At 39.1% G+C, this 22,852-nt stretch overlaps 1 protein-coding gene across 1 annotated transcript in view; it reads right to left on the reverse strand.

The window, feature by feature from the left end:
* Positions 1-2,772: 2,772 nt before the first annotated feature.
* LOC132825592 (protein disulfide-isomerase A2-like) overlaps positions 2,773-22,852 on the reverse strand; it is a 28,978-nt gene continuing 8,898 nt past the window's right edge. Inside the window, exons 5-11 of the mRNA XM_060840973.1 lie at positions 19,168-19,284; positions 16,534-16,659; positions 15,782-15,976; positions 15,333-15,453; positions 4,549-4,730; positions 2,976-3,080; positions 2,773-2,871 (exon numbers count right to left, since the gene is read on the reverse strand). Coding sequence (XP_060696956.1) covers positions 2,773-2,871; positions 2,976-3,080; positions 4,549-4,730; positions 15,333-15,453; positions 15,782-15,976; positions 16,534-16,659; positions 19,168-19,284 — 945 coding nt within the window. The remainder of the gene's footprint in view (positions 2,872-2,975; positions 3,081-4,548; positions 4,731-15,332; positions 15,454-15,781; positions 15,977-16,533; positions 16,660-19,167; positions 19,285-22,852) is intronic.

Genomic DNA, 22,852 nt, shown 5'->3' on the forward strand with positions numbered 1-22,852 from the left:
GATGCACTGTCTCTGTAGACTAAGGATATCCTGGAACACCATCACAGAACTGCGCCATCTCCTGGAGAAGGACCTGGGATCTGATGCATTGAATATCCCAATGGCCAGCAAGGTGTCTGCTGTGTAAAATTGTTGTGCTACTGTTGCTTCCCAGGTTCCACTGGGGAACTGTGCAGAATGTCTCACTCTTTAACCCACAGGTGTATCAAGGCTGTTACCAATGCAATTTGTGCCAGATCACATGCTTCATCCTGCTTGCATAGGATAATGTCAGTGCCGCCGCCTGGGCCATAGGCTTTACCAAAATAACTAGATTCCCTGCATGTACAAGTCATCTCTGATCATTCCCGCCACCATCTTAGGAATCTGCATCAAATACACTGGAAGTTGCCATGATGCTTATATCCTTGGAAACTTGCATGTTCCTGCTTCATTTCAAGGATTAGAAGTCTTAGAAGGATGGCTGCTGTGAGTCAAGGATTACCTTGTGCAATCATGGCTAATGACTCTGTTATATAAACCCCTGATGGAGACTTAATATAGATCGAATGCAGCCCATTCTTTTAACAAGACAAGACAATATGAGGTTCTAATTCTTGGATCGGTGTCCAGGCAGAATGTGCTACTTAATCCTTGTTGCTTCTGCACAAGTAGAGCAGGCAAGGAGTGGATCTGATGGATGCCAAAGAGCTGGGAGAGAAGCAGCAGTTTTCCAAAGTTGAAGACAATGATATTGAGAACAAGGAATATCAACTTCAGCTTATTACAGTAGTGCAGCCTTGGTCATAACAAACCAATTAGGAATTCTTGGCTCACAATTCCAAAAGGTGTGAGCTGTGTGATGCAAAATGTCTGATTTATATGCATTTGAATGTCACTTATTTTAGTTATTTGTGTTAATGGCATGTGGGTTTCAATCTGTGTTGTGAGGAGGTTTAAACAATAACTTGTTAGTATTTCTGGAGCCTCTTTTTGTTACACTCGTATGAGTGAGATAGTTTCTGGTGTGGATGGGAATTTATTTGCATGGTTTCGTGATTATCTAGCTTTCAGTTCAGAAGAATGAACATTTTTTGTTTTGCTTAGATAAAAGACTCATAGCTTGGAAAGCTTTCATATCAGTTTGTAGAAGTCCTGGTTGGAGTTAAATGTAAGAACAGAGTTTCACATGAAGAAGGGAGACAGTTCAGAACAATTAGGAAATAAGCTACCCCAGTTTAAGGGTTTTTGTTGGAAAGTTCCAGATCAGAAGTGTTTGTTTGTTACCCTGAAGGGTTACTTGAAACTGAGAAAGTCTAAGCTCAGTTGTGCAATGAATCAAGGAACTTTCAAAATCTCAGACTAAATGAATAGGTTAAGTCAAACCCACAAGAGTGATAGTGAAGGGGATTCTCTCTGGCATTTAAGCATGGTAAAGTGATGGTGTTGGGATAGAATACATTTTGCTATGTATTTTGAAATCCTTCAGATTGTGTTAAATGCATGTAACTTGATTTACTCTAATTGATCTTAATTTCTTTTGCGGAATAAACTTCTGTTTTATTGTTAAAATCAAAGCTGCAGCATTATGTGCTCTGTGTTTCTATGAAAAACCACCTTGTTAAATAAAACCAAAACCAAATCTGATCTCTGAAGCCAGATTTCATACTGGGATTTAACTTGTCTGATAATAATACTTACTGGATTCATAATAGCTGTAAGGGAATCAAGCCATTGACTGCAAATTTATTGCTCAAATGTAAAGGAGTCATTATTTATTCCAAGAAGCAAATGCAGCATCTGTCTGTTTTTGTTCCTGTACCTTTCCTATTGCTCAATAGAAATGAACATTACCCACTGTTTGAGGTTTTCCAACATCTTGTGCTCCCACATTTGACAATGAAGCTGTGCACTGGGAAAAGAGAAGCACTTCTTCAGACAAGCGTTCTAACGTGGTATGGGCTTAGGGCAAAGTCGCTTCATTCCTATATCTGCAGCTACTATGATAATCAATCAGTTAGGTGATGATATAAAGAAGATTGCCTGGGCTTAGCGAGTGAGAAAAATCTGTTAGTGTCTGGAGTGTCTATAACAACTCACATTTAAAATCCCATCCTATAACTAAAATGTGTGAAGAGCTTGTTAGGTTGCCATACATTCCTTTAGAGACAAAAACTGCTTGTGCTGGAATTCAAGGTAGACAAGCAGGAGGCTGGAGAAACACAGTAAGCTAGGCCGCATCAGAAAGTGGAGAAGTCAACGGTCACCCCCAATCCTGAAGAAGGGTTACACCCGAAAAGTTGACCTGCTGCTGCCTGGCTTGCTGTGTTCTTCCAGCCTCCTGCTTCTCTACTATACATTCCTTCTATTTAATTTTCTTCTGTTCAGCTAAACCAGTAGATGCAGTGCATTCAAACATTTGGACATGAAAACCAAGTCTATGGTCTTAGAGAGTAAATTGTTTATTATTTAGAAAAGGCTTTGTTTCATGTTAATGGTTAAAAAAAAGTCCTTTTCCCCAATTCTTTCATTGTGTTACAATGCACTGTACTATCAACAACTGCTTTATTTAAATAATAGTTTTCCAACTAGAGATGTGATGCTTTTAATGGGACAACGCATTATATTACAAACAACCAATTTACTAAAATAATAGTTTCTCAACTAGAAATGTCATGCTTTTAATGGGATATGGTCAACCTTCATGAGATCTTTGACATTATCAAAGGCATGATACTGTTTTGTGCCTAGTTATATTATTAAGATATACGACTGAATCTTGAAGAAGAGAAACTACAATTCATCCTTCTTAACGTCACTGGCAGTGTCCTCGCCTGTGGTATGGTGTACTGTTGTTTTGTTGGTCTTTCCATTAAGAATATCATCAATATCCTACAATATTTAGAAGAAAATATTAATCATTGCAATAGTGAATATTTGAGAGACAAAACAGGCCTCAAGAAAATCACAGCTGATTGAATATAGAGTATACTGACCAGTTCATCATGTTCATCCGTATCATCTTCTTGAGGTAATTGGCCTCCATTGTCCAAAAACTTTGAAAATGTTTCCAGATCCCTTGCTCTTTCATAGTCGATCATCTGCAAAATAAACAACATGCAATTTTTGGAATTTATTACAAAATACTAAAATATACAAGGGATGACCATGTAGTATTTTAGAATTTAATATGAAAATATGAATTAATCTTATTCGACAAATTTTACTAAGGTCGACAAATTGTACTAAGGTCTCCAATAAGAAGCGAATCCTAACACCATCTGATACTGTTGATTGTGCTGTTCGATATGTTTGTTCCCAGAGGGACCTTCATATTATGAAGGCAGAGCTTCATCACATCTTATTCATATAATTCCAGTGAGAAGCCTAGTCCTTTTTGAAGACTGTTAATAATTGAACCACTCCAGTTTACTGTAATATTTAACAACTGGTTCAACATCTAGGTCAGTAAAATGGGTCAGTGGGATGGGGCATCTATTCTCAGAAGTGGAGGGGTCTTGTAAAGGTGGACTCTGGCTTCTCTTCACCCCATGACAATAAATGTAAACATGGCTGCTGGGCTATGCACCAACCAGCTGTCAGCTGATACTTGTCAAAACATTCATAATGCATACTCCTCTGATTCACATATGACAACAGCAATCAGGATAATATTGATATTTTGCATAGGGCCTCTACCTGACTCAGGTTAAGTATTTCAGATGGCTACCAATTAGGCTGGGGAAAGACCTCATTGGCCAACACTGGCAAAAAAAATCTAATACAGATCAATTTTGAGTGGCAAATGTCCCATTTCTATTCCACAGAAAAAGATTACAGGTTCATTACGAATTTTTGTCATGGGGCTGTACCCCATTATTTTTGAAGATATAATTTCTAAAATTTTCAGCTGGTTGAAGCAGTTGGACATTGGACTCAAACTAGACAAACTGCTTAAAAATGATAAACCATCTTACAAGGTGTAGGCACGAAGACAAACAATTTGCTCTTAGGGGAATGCAAAATCCATCACAGTCTCAGGGAAATATTAACAAAATCAAAGTATTAAAGTCTGTTCTTTGATCTTTGATGAGTTTTCTTTGTAGCTTTTTCTATGGAAACCAGATGCCAATTTTTCCAGAGAGACATAATTGAGAGATCAGTTTATCTTATCTTAAGAAGCTGTCATAACCACCTTTAAGTACTGATTCCAGTGTGTATTTCCTGGAGATTCTCTGGGTGCAGTTGCCAATGTATCAATGTTTATTAACTTGAATTTGCTAATATCTTCCTACTTTTTTCTCATGCATTGTTTCAGCAGTGTAGGATTTGTTTTTGCCACAATAATTTTATTAAAGAAATAACTAACAAAAATGATTTGGCATATATAAGAGATAATTTTCCATTCTTTCTCATCAAAGTAATCACAGGGCAAGATTGTTCAACCATTAAAGTGAGCAGTTGGAGACTCATACAAATTAGCTATGTTGCCACTATGTGCTGCTGACAGGCAGGAGGCTGTCAAAATAGTTACCCACAGTTATCTGCAGAATGGGAAAATGAACAGACCTTTTTCCCTGATCCAGCAGGGAAATATTTTATGGTTGGAAATCCTTGTATTTTAATAGATTCAACTTCATTAAGCGTGGCATCCATTTTAGCAATTAAAACATTTTCATGATCCTTGTACTTCTCGCCTAGTTGGTCCCAGATGGGAGCCAATTCTTTACAATGGGCACACCAGGGAGCATCTGTAAGATAAAATTAAAACACCAATTGTCAACAACTATGCTCTCTTCATCATACTGCACAGATCATGTTGTATGAAATGGTGAGGCCTATTACATAGGAATGAAACCAGTGTGACAAAGTGTCTTAGTTAATTAGCAACTATTCTTCAATAATGGCTATTTGTATCCAGTCATCATGGGCTGGATTATACATGGAGGGTGATCCCCCAAAACCAGCATCAATTTGGGGCAGAGCTCGCCTCTCACTTGACCACCTCTCCTCACGTTTGCTTTCTCAGGCAATAGATGTTTAATTTACATGAAGAGCGATTTCAGTCTGTTTCTGGAAGCAAGTCCTGCCTCAGAGAGTTGCTGACCAATTGTGGGCCAGCAGGCACAATCAGCAATCAGTGCTGGTGTTGCAGGAGGCACTGGATAACCATGGAATGCCATCACACGCAAGTAAGTCCAGTATCTCACTGGGGAGGGATTGGCGGCGACACTGAAATGAGAGGAACATGTTAGACTGGACTGGAGAAGGATAGATGCAGGAAGGCACATGTATTGGGAGTGGGGTGGGGGAGCCCAAAAGCACCAGATGCCCAGGAAGGAAACATCTCCTCCTCCAACTTTCTCTAGGCAGCCATCCCAGAGGGTTTGACCTGCCAGACCATAGTTGGATGTAGACCTTTGCTGCCAACTGATATGTGGGAGAGATGGATGAAGTTCTTAATTACACATTAATTGCCCATTTAAAGGCTTCATTTCAGGGTTGAATGGAATCAACATTTTGAAATGAGAGATAAAAATGAAAAGAAACAAGCAGACATGAGTCTGCAGGCACATGGTGGGGGAGCTTAACATGTGAATGTCGGTTTGGGGTCTGCTGGTGTAGAGGTGGGCAATCAGGTGTTTCTGTTTGTTACCTCATGGCATCATCCCTGTGCAGCATGTCTGAGGAGTGCTAAATGCAGGCTTGGGGCTACCGCTGACTGGCACTAGCATTGGTTATGTAAGTCCAATGCACATTTTAACGATGTGTTCTTCCAGTAGATGGTACAGCTCTGTAGCTATTTCTTTGTTAACCTGTTAACAATTGCTAGCACGTTGGTAGTGTGGCCAATCAGCCTATTGATCACTCTTGCCTGCTGTACTGTTTTAAATTTGAGAAGTATGACTGACACAGAACTGAATAATAATAACCTAGAAATGGGGAGGCAATAGCCTAGTGGTATTATTGTTAAACCATTGATTCAGAGGCCAGGGAGTTGACTGGTGACCTGTGTTCAAATCCTGACATGGAAAATAATGGAATTTGAATTCAATAATAAATCTGGAATTGAAAATCTAATTTTGACCATGAATCCATTGTTGTTTGTTGTCAAAACTCATCTCATTCAATAATGTGCTTTAGGGAGGGAAACTGCCAATCTTACTTGGTCTGGCCTACATGTGACTCCAGATCCAACAGAAATATGGTACCCTTTGGGCTGTTAAGGATGAGCCATAAAATGCTGGCCTAAACAATGGTGCCCACATCCCATGGACGAACCAAAACAAACCTCAGCAATTGTTGACACATTGTATCTCTGCAATTATGTCTGTTGTTATAAGCTTCCATAGTGAAGGACGTCTTTACGTTTTGTGTTTACATGCTAGAGTGAGGTGTCTGCAAGTGAAAAAAGTTGAATGCCAGAAGATGGCCACTGAAGACCACTGCTGCAGAGCGCCCTATCAGTTGAACTTGTGTCTTCCAAAAGCTGAGGTGGTGGATTCTTACTTGAGTAACTCAATGAGCACAACATTGTCTTGTCAGAGGAAAAGAAGCCCACTAAGCAATTCATGTATAAAGTCAGTGAAAATCAGTGCTAATAGAAAACAAACACAAAAAAGGTTAAAAAGTCCAATCTTATTTCTGTGGCTTTTAAATGAATCTCTGGATGATTTCCCAATTCTGGTACCCCTGCATCCTCAGTGAAGATTAATTTAATTTCCAGAGAGGACATACAACATCCATACAAGTGCAGACCCTCATCATCCATATGTCCATTTGTAAATAAAGTATCCAGCTATTTAATAGGAGCTTCTTGCTTCTTACTTCAGTATCCTTGACACATGTGTATGTTATAAATACAGTCTTCATGCCTTCAGTCCACCAATTTGTTGTGTCCATTATTCCCCATGAGTTGACAGGGACATTTTGCAAAATGGGAACCATTGGGAACAGGGCGACATAGAGATAATGTCACTGGACTTAAAATCCACAGACTAATGCTGATGGGACACAGGGTCAAATTACACCATGGCAAACTGTAAAGTCAATGAATTAAAAATCTGAATATAACACTAGTCTCAGTAATAATATCACAAAAGCAATTGCTGAATGTCAGGAAAACTCTATCCGGTTTCCTAATGTCATTTAGCGAAAGAAGCCTGATGTCCCCATCTGGTCTGGCCTATATGAGCCCTTCGGCCCACAGCAGTCTCATTAACGCCTAACTACTTTCTGAAATCAGTTCAAGGGCAATTGGAACAAAGAAAAACGAACAAAGGAAATTCCAGCATAGAAACAGGCCCTTCAGCCCTCCAACCCTGCACCGATCCAGATCCTCTATCTAAACCTCTCCCCTTTTTTCCGGGGATCTGTATCCCTCTACTCCCTGCCCATTCATGTATCTGTCTAGGTATATCTTAAATGACGTTATCATGCCTGCCTCTACCATCTTCGCTGGCAATGCGTTCCAGGCACCAACCACGTAAAGGACTTTCCACACATATTTTCCTGAAACCTTTCCCTTCACCTTGAACTCGTGACCTCCTAGTAATTGAATCACCAAATTCTGGGAAAATACTTCTTGCTATTCACCCTGCTTATACCTCTCATGATCGTGTAGACTTCAATCAGGTACACTCTCAACCTCCATTTTTCTAATGAAAATAATCCTAATCTACTCAACCTTTCTTCATAGCGAGCACCCTCCATACCAGGAAACATCATGGTGAATCTTCTCTGCACCATCTTCAAAGTATCCACATCTTTCTGGTAATGTAACGATGAGAATTGTATGCAGTATTCCAAATGTGGCCGAACCAAAGTCCTATACAACTGTAACATGACATGTCAGCTCTTGTACTCAATACCTTGCTTGATGAAGGAAAGCATGCTGTAAGTCTTCTTGACCACTCTATCAACCTGTGTTGCCACCTTCAGAGCATAAAGGGCCTGAACACCCAGAACTTTCTGTATGTCAATTTTCCCTAGGGCTTTTCCATTTACTGTACAGTTTGCTGGAGAACTGGATCTTCCAAAATGAATCACCTTGCACTTGCTTGGATTGAACTCCATCTGCTGTTTCTCCACCCAACTCTCCAATCTATCTATATTCTGCTGCATTCTCTAACAGTCATCTTCACTATCTGCTACTTCATCAGTCTTACTGTCATCTGCAAACTTGCTGATCAGACCACTTATACTCTCTTCCAGATCATTTATGCATATAAAAACACAGATCCCTGTGGTCCCAAGCATGGATCCTTGTGAATGACCACAGTTCACAGTTTCTCATTTTGAGAAACTCCCTTCCACTACTACTGTCTGTATCCTGTTGCCCGGCCAGTTCTCCACCCGTCTAGCTAGTACAGCCTGGACACCATGCAACTTCACCTTCTCCATCAGCCTACCATAGGGAACCTCATCAAACACCTTACTGAAGTCCATGTATATGACATCTACAGCCCTTTGTCACTCCTCAAAGAATTCTGTTAAGTTGGTAAGGCATGACCTTCCCTGCACAAAACCATGCTGCCTATCACTGAAAAGCCAACTTTCTTCCAAATGTAAATAGATCCTATCCCTCAGTATCTTCTCCAGTAGCTTCCATACCACTGACATCAGGCTCACCGGTCTATAATTACCTGTATTCTCCCTGCTACCTTTATTAAACGAGGGGAAAACATTAGCAAGTCCTCAGTCCTCCGGGACCTCACCTGTGATCAAGGATGCTGCAACGATATCTGTTAAGGCCCCAGCTATTTCTTCTCTCGCTTCCCCCAATAACCTGGGATAGATCCCATCCGGACCTGGTGCTATTTTGGTTGTCCCTACGTTTGTTTTGTATGCAAACTGTCATTCTTCTAAGAATCAGTGGAATGGTGGACATCTTTTGATAATTAAATAGGCTACTTTCAATGCAAATTATGGAATTATGCATCACTTTTGAAACTGAATTGTTCGATTTGTGGTATTGCAGTGATACCTAAGTAATAAACCAACTAAGTGAACAGGCTCCAAAGATGCAGACTAATGAAATTGCAGCGCCACTTAATTCACAGCACAGAGACATAAATCCAATGCCTTACTCAGCAACACCAGGTGCTGGAACACTTAAAGTTTATGGGGATCTGAAAAGACTGATGTCCAAAAAGGAATTTCTTTTCCAGCCATTGCACAGGATGGAGCAAGTGAAATTACAGATTTTATAGAAAAAGATAGAATTATTTATTTAAAACTAACTGGAATTCCCAACTTTAACATGAAAAAAAAACATCTTTTGGATTGCTATTCCTTTTCTAAAGCACATTTGTATTTATTATTATTGGGGATCCGGGTGTTGCTCGCAAGACCAACCTTTATTGTCAATCCCTAACTGACTTTGAGAAAGTGGTAATTTTCAACTGCTAGAGAACAAGTGCACATCTACTCCCATAGTCTGAGGTCAAGAATTCCTGGAATCTTGAGCCAGTGACAGTGCAGATAAATGTTCAAATCAGGATGGTGTGAGACATTGTGGGGAACGTAGATGTGTTGGAGCTCCCATGCACTTGCAGCCTTTGCCATTCTATTGGGAAGAGGTTAAAAGTTTAGAAGAAGTCTAAGCAAGTTGCTCCTCCTGTGCATCATGAAGGTAGATACACTGCAGTCACAGTGCTTCAACGGTGCAGGGTATGGATGTTTAAAACAGTGTGCTGTTCTAAATTAACCCTTTTGTATTACTGTGTGCTAGTTTATGGTCTCTAAAATATGTGATAGTAAAAGGTTGAGAAATGAAAAGCTGGCATAAGGAACATCGTACTAAGGAACAGAAGTAGAGCATCTAGTCTTTCAAGTTTAAATCACCATTCAATAAGACTATGTTGTGGCCTCATCTTCACTTTGCCTGTCATAACCCTCACCTTCCTTGCCTGTGGAGGACTTATCTAACTCAGCCTTCAATGAATGTAAAGACGCAACCCTCACGACCTTCTGAGGAAGACTATTCCATTCCTTATCAATCCTCTGAAAGAGAAAAAAAATGCTCCTTGGAAAAGTAGACCTCAGGCTGAATTTTACCAAAACTCAGCTAAGAGTCAATTTCAGGAAGGTTCATGGACAGTTTCTATCCATGACCTTGATATGAATTGTAGCACATAGTTTTATACTGTTCACCACATTATGTATGCACCACACCCTGACAGCCCACATTCGCACTATCATGTGCTCCCTGCTGCTGAGACCTCAGGGATACCCACCACCCATGCTTTATTTAAAGCCCCAGCTCTGCATCAAGTCAATTGCTGCCAGCCTCAAACAGCCCTTCATAGTATATATATCGGGTGGGAAATGATAAAGAAAAATTGTTGAGGGCATTGTTAGCACAGATTGCCTTTGATTGCAAATAGAATCCCACAATTGTAAAGACAATACCACTTTCCATCATCACCTGACTGATCGATTCTCCTTTTAAGTGCAGCTACCCATCCTCAGCCCCATTAGAACCCTATCTAAGGCAATGCTAGTCTTTTTCTAATTCCCAGCACTGCACAACCCCTTGTCACTGTTTTATCTGGAAGCATCACATGCTGACAACATTGCACATACGAACTTGTTGGTAAATACTTACAGTTCAAGATGAGAGAAAATCAGCTCCTGCCCTTGTGTAACCAATGAGACTGTGGATTGTCTTTGTGAATTGTGGCCTTGTAGATGGCATTTCTAAGGTTGCCTGTGATTGTTTATGCTTCACAGAAATGACTATGATTAATTTGTGATGACAAAGTCAAGATTACTTGTGGAACAGGATTTGCATCCCACACAATTGGACACTGCATGCATTTTACATACAAGACGCTACAATTACAAATATTTCAAAACGTACATTGAAAGTGCCTGATTGATGCAATTACCCTTTGAAGGGCATCACATTGTTCACAAACAGGGATCATGTGCTCAGGCAGAAAAAAATCTACACAATCTACCCATTCAAGGTGTAGAGCTAGCCATTGTCCATTTCCAATGCACTTTTGAAATTTGGATGAGGATGGAAAGCACCTGAGATCATGCTTCACAAAGTGAGGCGCAGGATCAGCCCGTTAAGCTAGGGACCCCGGCCAGACCTTTGTGTTCCTTTCTGCCCCATCTACACTCTCTCACAACTCCAAAGGTTTTGAAATTCCATGTGTTCCCAACCAATTCTTTTATTGAGTCACAGAATCAAATTGTTGTTATCAAGCTGGAATCTATTCAGCAAACCTTATCTGCACTGGCTTTCTCAACGTTTTGGTTTATTGCCCATCTTCCTTTTCCCTGAAACCATGATTAGATTTCTATTTCAGTGATCATCTAATGTTCTGGATGTAGGTTTGCTTGCTGATCTGGAAGGTTCATTTCCAGACTTTTTGTCACCCTACTAGGTAACATCTTCAGTGGGCCTTAGGTGAAGCACTGCTGATAGTTCCTGCTTTCTATTTATATGTTTGGGTTTTGTTTGGGCTGGTGATGTCATTTCCTGTGATTATGTCATTTCCTGTGGCAAATTCACATCCTGTTCTTTTTCTCAGTGGGTGATAGATGGGGTCTAACCCGATGTGTTTGTTGATATAAATAGAAAGCAGGAACTATCAGCAGTGCTTTGCCTGAGGCCAGCTGAAGTAGGGTGACGAAACACGGAAATGAACCTTCCAGATCGGTGAGCAAACCTACATCCAGAACCTCAATCTGAGCTACAAATCTTCTCAAAACTCGCTAAGATCATCTAATGTCCTCTTGAATGTCTCAATCAAACCAGTCTCTACCACATTCCCAGGCATTGCAATCCATTGCCTAGCTACATGCAGTCTAAAAAGATTTTATTATCACCTTGCATTTTCTTTTTTGGCAAAACACTTTAAATGTGTGCCTTCTGGTTCTCGATCCTTTTACGAGTGGGAACAGTTTTTCCCTATCCCTATGATGAGATCATCATAATTTTGAAAATTTCTATCAAATCTCCTCTTGGCTTTTCTCTCTCCATGGAAAATAATCCCAACTTCTCCAATCGATCTTCATGGCTGAAGTTTTTTTATCCTTTGGACTATTCTTGAGAAAGCTCTTCTGCACTCCCCTCTAAGCTCATTTCCTTCCTGAAATGTAGTGCCCAGAACATAATACTCCAGCTGAGGTCTAACAGTGTCTTAATATAACTTCAGCCTAACCTTATTGCTCCTGTATTTTATGCACCTAGTACTGAAGTCTAGACTGCTGTATGCTTCATTAACAGCTCTCCTACCTGTCCAGCCACCTTTAAGGGTAATAATGCATGTATACAGTCTCTACTCCAGCACAACCTTTAGAATCATACCCTTCATTGTACACAGTATCTCCATATCCTTGAACAACTTGTTAATGTCCTTTTGAGATTCTGAAATGTCACACTCACAGCTTGTAATATTCCCAATTTTGTGTCATCTTCAAAATTGTTCCCTGCACACCAAGATCCTGTAAAAATCAGGAAAAGCAAACATCCCAGTATCAACCCCAGCAGAATACCACTACAAAAATTCCTCTAGCCTGAAAAATAAAAATAACGACTTACCAGACAATAGAGTTGCTCTCTCATTACAGAGAGGTATTAGTGGTAGCTTAACCTGATGGGGTGCAGAAGAGATTGAAGAGGAGAGTCTTTTCATAGTTACCACAATGGTGCAAGAATTGAACCCATACTGTTGATATTACTTTGCATTGCAAATCAGTTATCCAGCCAACTGAGCTAACTGACCTCAGGTTAATTACTCTGGATTGATCATTATCATTTCCACCATCATTCTAAAATTTAATGATGCACTGATCTCTGTCCTATTAATGTGACCCATCTGACATTTGATCTACTTGGTCCGCCTCATTCCAAAGAACCAGGCCTGGCACTGTCTCTTTTCCCGTTGGACTGGACACATGCGACAGTAAGAACATAATCTAGGAATGATTACACATCTTTGTCCTTAACATGACCACTATTTCAGTCGAAATTTGGGTATTTGAAGCACCCTATTATAACTACTTTATGATGTTTGTACATCCTGTAATTTCCCTGTAGATTTGTTACTCTGCAATCCTTTCCATTTATGATTATAGATTACACTGAGGAATGTGACTGCACTCTTTTTATTCCAAATGTCCTCTTTCTCAACCACTGCAATGCAGCCACCAATCCTTCTTTAATTCCTTCCCTGTCTTTTCTGAACACATTATACCGAGCAATATTTAAAACTCAGGCCTTTACTTCCTAGGGCCATGCCTCTGTTATTGCCACAACATCTCCCAACCTTATCCTCTGCTCCTCAGCCCAACACTTTAGCCATGTTAATTACCATGCTGCACTGAGTCCCCATCAGAGTGGTGATGAAATCTCCCTTCTGGAATAAGCTATGTCCTCCAATGTACTATTGTCTCCTACCCTTATATGTGGAATTGATTCCCTTCATAATTATCCCCATGAATCCCAGACTGCTGTATCCAACCTCTTTTAATGATTTCCTAACCTTCCTATCACAGGCCCTGATAAGCCCCCTTTCACTTTCAGTCAGCTGATCGTCAGACTGACCAGGGCCCAACTACCTGAATGACTTTGAAGGATATTCCAGCTAATGAGTGACCACATCCCTGACTGATCTCTGTGCAGCATCCAAACTGACTTACTCTGAAACCTTGAACTGGTTGCACTGAGCTTACAAGACTCATTGTGGTTCATTCCCTGGTTTGCTGTTATAAGAAACTCCTGACTGCTCCAAGCAGCTGACTGACCATCTCCAAGCTCCTGGACTGAGATTGTGTGCTATTCTTGACTAACTGTGGTGACAGGTTTGCTAGACATTACTGTGGACTACTCCCCTTTGGCTTTGAGACATGCTTGTGGATGAAGCATATGCAGTGTGTTTTCTATACAAGCTACCTATGCATGCTGTAGGTGCCATGCAGCAACATGTCCCATTCCATTGATTAGTCACGGTTAGCGGCAATAAGCTGCTAGGCTTTATGTCTATGTTAAACAGGAAGGCAATACATGTGCACTGAGGCTGTAAATTCTGTAAAAGGCAACATAGTATTAAAAAGCAAGATAATGTATGGCAAAGCAGAGCTGCTGTGAATGCTAAGAAGGAAGAGTTCAGAGATTCACCTTGCTCCAATGTATGAGATAGGAGACTGAATCGGTACACAAAGTAGCCTGGCAGCAACATTATAACTTAAGGTGTCAGGGACTCAAACATACAATGTTGAAGTGGAGAATTGTATTCAAAGTTAGTCTGAAATGTACCATGATGAATTAACGAGGTTGGCACGAATCTGATGCCAATCTGTGGCTATTAGCAGGGAGGAGGGGTTGAAGGCAATTGTTGCACATGAGAAAATGATGCTCATTCATCAGGTTACACTTGGCAAGGAAATGAAGCAAGACCAGATAGCCATCACTCTTAATACTCTGGTGTATCACCATGCTAATTATGGCAACACCCTCTTCTCATTCTGTATCAAATGATGTCTCTTTGTTTCATCTGTTTCTTCTGTCCTAGTTCTGATGAGTGGAAGGCAAAAAACTTCAACTTCTGGTCTCCTTTTCGCAATGTTTATGTTTTGAACTACCAAGCATTTATTTCTTACTTTTTTATTACCTCATTCTTTGCCACTTCTTAAAATCTGCCTAATCCTCTAACCTATCACTTATCTTTGCAAGTTTGTACAGTGGTTCAATTAAACACATTCCTTAACTTCCTAATATGGCCACAGATAGTGCATCCTTCCGCAAAAGTCTTTCTTTCTGACAGGGATAAATCATTGCTGATTGTTATTAAATGCCACCTTAAAGGTCTGTCACTGCCACTCTAATGACTTACCTTTGAAGTTAGTCTCCCAGTTCATTCAATTTATCCAGCTCTGATTTCATACCCTCATAGTTACCTGTATTTAGGTTTAAAATACTTATCATGAACTCCCCCTTCCCTTTTCAAACTGAACATGATATGGTGTCATGTTTCTCATTTAGACCAACCAATGAAATTCGAGCTGCAGTCTACCCCCTTCGAGGAAACATTAAAGATGTACAACGGTTGTAAAATAGGAATGCCTCTGTGAGGCAGTATTTAACAAGTTTTAATCCATATTTTTTCCACTGTATTTGTTTAGAATACACCAAGTACATGTAGCCATGGTAAGGCTTTTTTCAAACAAAATACAAGTTCCAATAAAAGAGCACATCGTTCTTTTGGAAAAGCAATGATTATAGATAAATTTAGGGCACTGTGCATGATATTCTACATGAAATAGCCATTCTACCTTTCAAGCAGATAGAATTTGTGATCCAATAGTATATCTACATATGCATGAATAGTACTTACAGAACTCAACAAGCACGTTCTTAGTCTCATCAAAAGCAACTTTTTCAAAGTTCTTTCCAACCAGAACTTTGACTGGATTTTTGTCCCAGTCCTCTGGAACATCTTCACTCTTTAGGTAAGGCTAAAATGATGAAGGAAACTTTTAGTACAAAAGATGAAGAGGAAATAGATTTTGAACTGATGATAACCAATTTTAGTCAATGTTTGACTAATTCAGCTACTGCAGCATGCACTATTTTCATCAACTTACTGCTGGAGGTGTAATCATTTACCGATGAAATTTAAAATGATTAAATGAAATGTAACTTATGAACAAAATCTTCAAATTATACAAAAGGACGAATAGTATGGAAGTTAACATATTGCAATATTCTGGGTAGAACTACTTAATTTCTCAATTTCTGTCAAAAGTGAAATATTATATAGAAATCTAATAAGAGAGAGAGTACCTCAAGTTTTCCATCAAGACTATCCTGACAGAAGGATTTCACATTTTCTGTGGTAATACCATCAAATGGAAACTTATATTTCTTAACACTGCTGATGTTAATTAATCGTATTGTGGGTGCATCCTCGTTCTTCACAGAGAAGTACCCCAGCACATCTTCAATGTCACCATTCATTTCAATATAAACAAATAGGATCTGAGAAGAAGAGAAAAGACAGGCTTGGGATTGAGACTAGTCTTTGAAGGACTGGTTGTTAGCATGATGTTACTTCTGAATCACAGCTTGAGGAAACAATTATCCTTCTTGCTTTCACTTTTATCTTTATTGTCTTCTCTTGTTGAGCAAACTAAGAAATGTTGATGGCTTGAATTGAATAAAAGTTTGTGTCTGACATGCTGGACGATTTAAACACTATCACAGTTCACAAGATCATGCAATAAACAAGATAAAAACATCTGACCATATAAACATATCAATCAGACAGACCCAACATCACCATGCTTGATGCAGACACCCCCTCCCCTCACTCCCATTTGTACGAACACAGATGTGGGTTAGCACATCCTCAGATCGAGATCCAAAAATACATTTTGAAATGGCTTGATTTTAAACCCAGCAAATGCTTTATGGAGTTATAAATGCTTCAGATGAGGGGAAAGAGGAAAAAAATAAATCTTTCTGTTCCCTCTTTAAACATTTGTAAATGGTCTATTGGAAAATAGTTGTGAGGTCTGAATGATAGGGTTCTATACCTTGCCTCTGAAGGAAGCTGCAGCATCTCTAAAGTTCTTCAGGAGTTGGTTATGCTCTGCAATTGTTTTGTTGATGAACAATAGGATATGGTTGTCAATTTTAGCATCAAATATTTTAGCATTATTCTGTAAATTAAACATTGTGAGAGAATGACAGTTTGATGAAATATTAACTATTCAATGCAATATTGAGTTCTTTCTAGTGAAAAGACAATCAATATTAATAGAAAAGCATGTGCAACAAAAGATCCTTCAATATTCAATCTACCCATTCAAAAGTGCACATTAAAGTATCACCCTCCCCAATGCTTCATAATGCTAAATCTTCCAAAAAAGCAAAAAATACATTGTCTAATCAAAGGATGAAATATTATTCCTCAGGCTTGCATTGGGATTAATTGGATAATCACTGTAGGCTGAGAACAGACAGAGGTCAGAGCGAATGCAATATGGACCATCAAACGTTCAATTTGTTTGTAACAAAGCAATTATGTAATCTGACTTGGTCTTGTCAATATACAGAGACTTCATTGAGAACAGTGAGTACTAAATTGGAAGAGTACAAGGAAATCACCATTTCACCTGGGAGTGTTGTTTGGAACCTTGGATGATGAGGAGAGAGGAGGCAAAAGGGTCAGTATTGAATCTCCTACAATTTTGGGTCGGCACTTTTCAGTCATCGAAATTCAATACTGAGTTCAACCATTTTAAACTGGAAATGCTGATCATAATTTTTTTCCCTTTCTTTACATGTTTCAGTTTCTTTTCTATCTCTTTCCCAGAACAACTGTTCAGTATTCTACCATTCGCAGCATTGTTGGACACATCTTTTGTTTCCTTACTTGTTTAATAGTGTCTTTTGACCCAGAAACAGTATAGGAAATGATTTCATTAAAAATGGACTGAAATCTGTGATTGTTTACAATGATGTTTGAAAGTGACTTTAGTTTACATCAATTGTGAAAAGGTAAACTGCAATTTTCCTTTGGTAATAAAAAAAAGTCCATGTGACCTGATGATCCTTAACTTGCAAGCAGTACCAACAGAAAAGAAGTTAGACAGGAAACTATGCAGATATAACGGGAATCAGCTGACAAAGGAGGAAACAAATAGGAACCATTTTCAAGATGACATGTACATGTGTTTTTGTTATTGTTATATTAAAATAGGACAAAAAACCAAAGATGCAGTTATGCAGAGATTATGAATTTACCACTGTCACTGAAAATTTGCCAGATCAAAGTAATCCATTCAGTAAAATTTATTGGTAGAATAAAAGAATCTGTAAGGTGATCTGTGACATTAAGATTATCTATCTGGAGATTTTGCAGGGGTGAGCCATTCAAGTGATAACCATCTCCAATGCTCATTAATAGAACATAGTTGCCAGTAAAAAGGGTCTCATGGCCCAATCAACTAAATGAGAAATTATGAGTCCTTATGTTCTGGGGTTTGCTGGAGAATTTTGAAACTGCAAGTGGTACCACATGTCTGCAGGGAATGATGGGGATACTTATGGTTGTATTGACATATTTTTGATGCATCAACTATTTGAAATGAAAATGTACCTTTTCATTTGAATTCCCAGTTGTTTGATAATTGCTATTCATTTTACATTGGCTTTCATAAAGTGGATTGTATTTTTAATTTGAGGGGTCATTCAGTAAAGTTGGTTTCAGTTTATGACAGTCCAATTACTATTCCTTTCAACGTTGCACCACCAGCTGTTTTGGTAAATAATCAGTCTTGCCTGCATTTTATCACAGACCTACTCTTTGTTATTTTGCCATCTTTTCATCTGATTAAAATCCATCATATTTACAATGTTTTCCCTGTTCTGATGAATGCTCACCAATCTACAATTTCATCTCTGTCTCTGCCTCCACTGATGTCTCACAGGAGTGTATCTATTGCTTCTGCAGGTTCGACACTTTGCACACTAAGCACTGGGTGGCTTAGACTTTCTAACATTTTATTCAAAGTTTTGTGCTCCATGTGTAATGTATGGATGACCCACACTACCATCAACAGCTTACATAGCCATCAAGCCTTGAAGTGGTCACCAGGTACATCATTTCCTGGGACAGCGGTGTCCTTCCCAGCTGAAGCCCCCAGTAGTCATTGTGAGCAGCTGCACTGTCACAGAAGTGAAGGCTATTGGCTGTTTAGCAACTCTGAAATCCTGGAGTAGCAGTCAAGGTTAGGTGAGGAAGGATTGTGGAGTGGGTATCAAAGGCTAGGACTGGAGACTGGCTTTCATTGGGCTAAATTGAGGCAGAACAAGGCAATTCAACACTTCACCCTCCTCTACTCACCCAAAACCAGCAGAGAGGTCACTCTAATAGGGTAGTCTGGGCTGGCTGCTGCTCTTGTCTGCCTGAATCACTTATTTTTCCTAATTTGTTATAATTGACAAACTTGAATTGTAAATCAGGAACATTAGAACAAATAAGTTCCAAAGAACTGAAATGTCAATTGTCTTCATCTTTATACTGACCCTGGGCATTCTGCTGGAGATTTTCAGCATTTTCTGTTTTATTCCAGATTTTCAGCATCTGCAGTATTTGTTTTAAATATGTCTAAATATAATCCTTTATTTCAGAAACAAAATAACTAAAGCTTTATACCACATACCTCTTTGGTAAATTCAGTTACAAGGTGCATTTCATTAACTCTGATAAATTTACTGAGGTCCTCCTTAGTCAAACCAGTTTCAGCTTCAATTTCAAAATCAGCGCGTTGATCATCAAACTGCAGGCACAACAAGATGCTAAAGTTTGATTCAGTCATAGCAATCACTATTGATCTAATACAATCTCATACACAAAGAACAATTCTTTAATTTTCTGGTAGTTGTATTTCTACCTGTTTAGAACCTCCACTGTTTCTAGATTACATCATCTTAAGTCCAAAGTGCATTCACAAAATAGCGCCACAGCTTGAAGATAAACATATAGATAAAGGTGAAGGTGCTAGACCAGGTTAAATAACTCAGATCATGACATCATAACTGGGATCAGAAGAGCAACAAATATCAAACCATCATATTTTACAGTTTTGGGTGCAGTTTTAACAGCCACTATTGAAAAAACAGCAGATGAGGTTATGACATGTTCAATCAATACAGCTATGACCAAAATCTGAAATTGCTGCAAAGACACAGCAGCATCTGTGGAGAGAAGGCAGAGTTAATGTTTCGGGTCCAGAGACACTTTTTCTGAACTGTAGCTGTGAAAACATTGGTATATATGCTAGAGAAAAGGTAAGGGAAGGAGAAAGGAGTAAACGAGAAGTGGAGACAGAGCCCAGAACAACAACAACAGTAATGAAGGTGAACAAGATAAAAGATTGGAACAGAAATCCTGTAAGAGACATCTTCAATGTGGGCGTACCCCCGTCCACCCCCCACCTCTTTTTCAGCATATATACCAAATTGTCACAGCTATAAACAGTTCTGAATAAGTGTCACTGGACCTGAAACATTAGCTCTGCTTTCTCACCACTGATGTGGTCAGACTTGCTGAGCTTTTCCGGCAATTTCTGTTTTTGTTTCTGATTTCCAGCAGCTGCAGTTCTTTGAGGGTTTTTTTCAAGTACAGCCATGCTTTATTTCAGCATATTTAAATAAATTTGACATAAATTGACTACAAATTGACATCCTGTCAGTTTACCAAATGAAAGTCAGGGCAAAGTTAAATTCAATCAGAATGTGTTATTGAATTTAAACAATTCACGTATATATTACACCTTTAACATTGTAAGATGTCCCAAGATACTTCACAGAAGCAATTATCAAATAAAATTCACCAACCAGCCAAATGAAGAAATATTCTATATATTCAGTCATGAGACATGACTAGACTAGCATTTATTGTCCATCCATAACCATCATGGAGAAAGTGCTACCGGGGTGGATTAGAGTTAGTGTATTGACTGGGACAGAGAATTGTTTACAGGCAAAAATAAAGAGTAGGAATAAAAGGGTCTTTTTCTGAATGGCAGACAGTGACTACAGGGATCAGTGTTTGGACCGTAGCTATTCACATTACGTATTAACAATTTGGATAAGGGAAATAAAGGTAATATCCCTAAGTTTATAAATAACACAAAGCTAGGTGAAAGGGGTACTGTGTGGAGGATGCAGTGATGCTCCAGTGTGCTTTGGACAAGTTGAGTGTGTGGACAATGCATGGCAGGTGGAGTACAATGAGATTACTTGTGAGGTTGCCCATTATAGTAGCAAAAACAGGAAAGCAGATTATCATCTGAATGGCAACAGATTGGAAAAAGGGAAGGTGCAACAAGATAAAGTGTCCTTGTACACTATTCTCTGTAAGTAAGGATGCAGTTGCAGAAGTTGGTGATATGTTGATCTTCACAATGAGAGATCCGAGCATAGGATTAGGGGTTTCTTGTTGCAATGATACAGGGCCGTGGTGAGACTACATTTGGAGGGTGCGGTTTTAGTCTCCTTATCTGAATGTCTGAACATTGATGTTTCCAAAAAGGAGTTAGATACAGTTCTTCATGCTAAAGGGATGAAAGGGTTTAGGGAGGAAGCAGTAATATTGAACTGAATTGGATGATCAACAATGATCATATTAAATAATGAAGCTTCTTAAAAGCCTGACTGGCCTACTCATTCCTATTTTCTATCTTTCTATGTTTCTGGGATTTTGACCTAGCAGTAATGAAGTAGCAGTGATATAGTTCCAAGTCAGAATGTTGTGTGGTTTGGAGTGCAACATTCAGGTGTGAGTCATAGAGATGTACAGCACAGAAACAGACCCTGCAGTCCAACTCATCCATGCCGACCAGATATTCTAACCTCATCTAGTCCCACTTGCCAGCATTTGGCCTATATCCCTCTAAACCCTTCCTATTCCTATACCCATCCAGATGCCTTTTAAATGTGGTAATTGTGATGGTGTTCCAAAACATCAGCTGTCCTTTTCTTTTTAGCTGGGAGATGTCACATGTTTAGAAAGTGCTGTGAAGACAGACTGGGTAAGCTTTTGCAATGCATCTTACAGATAGTACACATTGATGTTGCTTTGTTCAGTGGTGGAAATTGAAGGCTGAAGGTGCTGGATGGGGTGTCAGTCAAATGGCCAGCTTTCTCCTGGATGTTGTCAAGCTTCTTGAGTGTTGCTGAAGCTGTATTCCAGTCTTCACAGACATAGTGATTCTCTATCCCTTTGAATAACACAGTCAAGCCACATGTTCTGCCCTTTTCCTTATTTCACTATTACTCATTTTTATCCTTAATCCTCCCTCCACTCCTGCCTATCTCCACTCATAATCTGTAAAGGACAGAAACATCCTCAGTACCAATTTGTTTCCTTACTCCTCAGTTTTTCTCCCACCCTCTCTTCCCATCTATATTGCTTGTTTGCTTTCAAAATTCAAAAACTTGTTTTTTTTTTAAAGAAATCTAATTAGACAAACTTCTTTTCTATTTTTTTGTCCTTTTACATACAGATCCAATCAATAATAATCAATTATTATGCCTTAATAGAATAGCACACAGAGAATCAAATGTTGCTGTTGTAGAATTGTCACAAAATTTAAAGATTATATATAAGTTGACAAAATGCCCTAATTTACCTGTCCTTATGACACAAGTTGATAGAAAGTGCGGGGCTGGTGTCTATACTTAATAATGATGCGTATTTATTGCAATTAAATAGATTCCAGCTCCAAGTAAACAATTATGAACTGCTGGTAGATAATTCCAATGGTTAAAACTCTAACCCCTTTCTAAAACTCCCCCTATACACACTGCCAGAAAAATTAAAAATTGTGTTTTGAATGAAAGGGAAAACTGCAAAGATGGTTCAATAGTCCCTGTCCACATGGGTCAATGGATTGATCATTTGATTCAATCAAATCCAGTCAGATACTGCTGCTCCTTGTTCTTTCTTCTCCAGTTTCTTTCACTTGCTTGCAGGGGGCATTAGGTGACTAGTTCATATTTATAAAGTGTACGGCTTATTGGATAAGAGCCACAGTTTATAGCAACTGATGAAGGAAGATAAAATGGCCTACTATGGTATGGGTTTTTTTTACTGCAAAGGACAGTTCCTTCCTTTTTGGACCTCTATTGGTTTCTCATGAAAAATTCATACCCACAAGCTGTTCAGTTACCTGGGAGGCAATCGTATCATTGTTGGCAGGCAGAAGATCTTTGTCATCACCAACTGGTCACTAGTCCAGGGGCCAATTTACTACTTGCTGCTGACTGAAACTCCATTTGTATGAACACCTTGGCTACTATTCATCTCAACAAACAGCAGTGTAAACTGCACTTATAATTAGG

Source organism: Hemiscyllium ocellatum, chromosome 20, assembly GCF_020745735.1.
Source record: "Hemiscyllium ocellatum isolate sHemOce1 chromosome 20, sHemOce1.pat.X.cur, whole genome shotgun sequence".
NCBI classification, from domain to species: domain Eukaryota; kingdom Metazoa; phylum Chordata; class Chondrichthyes; order Orectolobiformes; family Hemiscylliidae; genus Hemiscyllium; species Hemiscyllium ocellatum.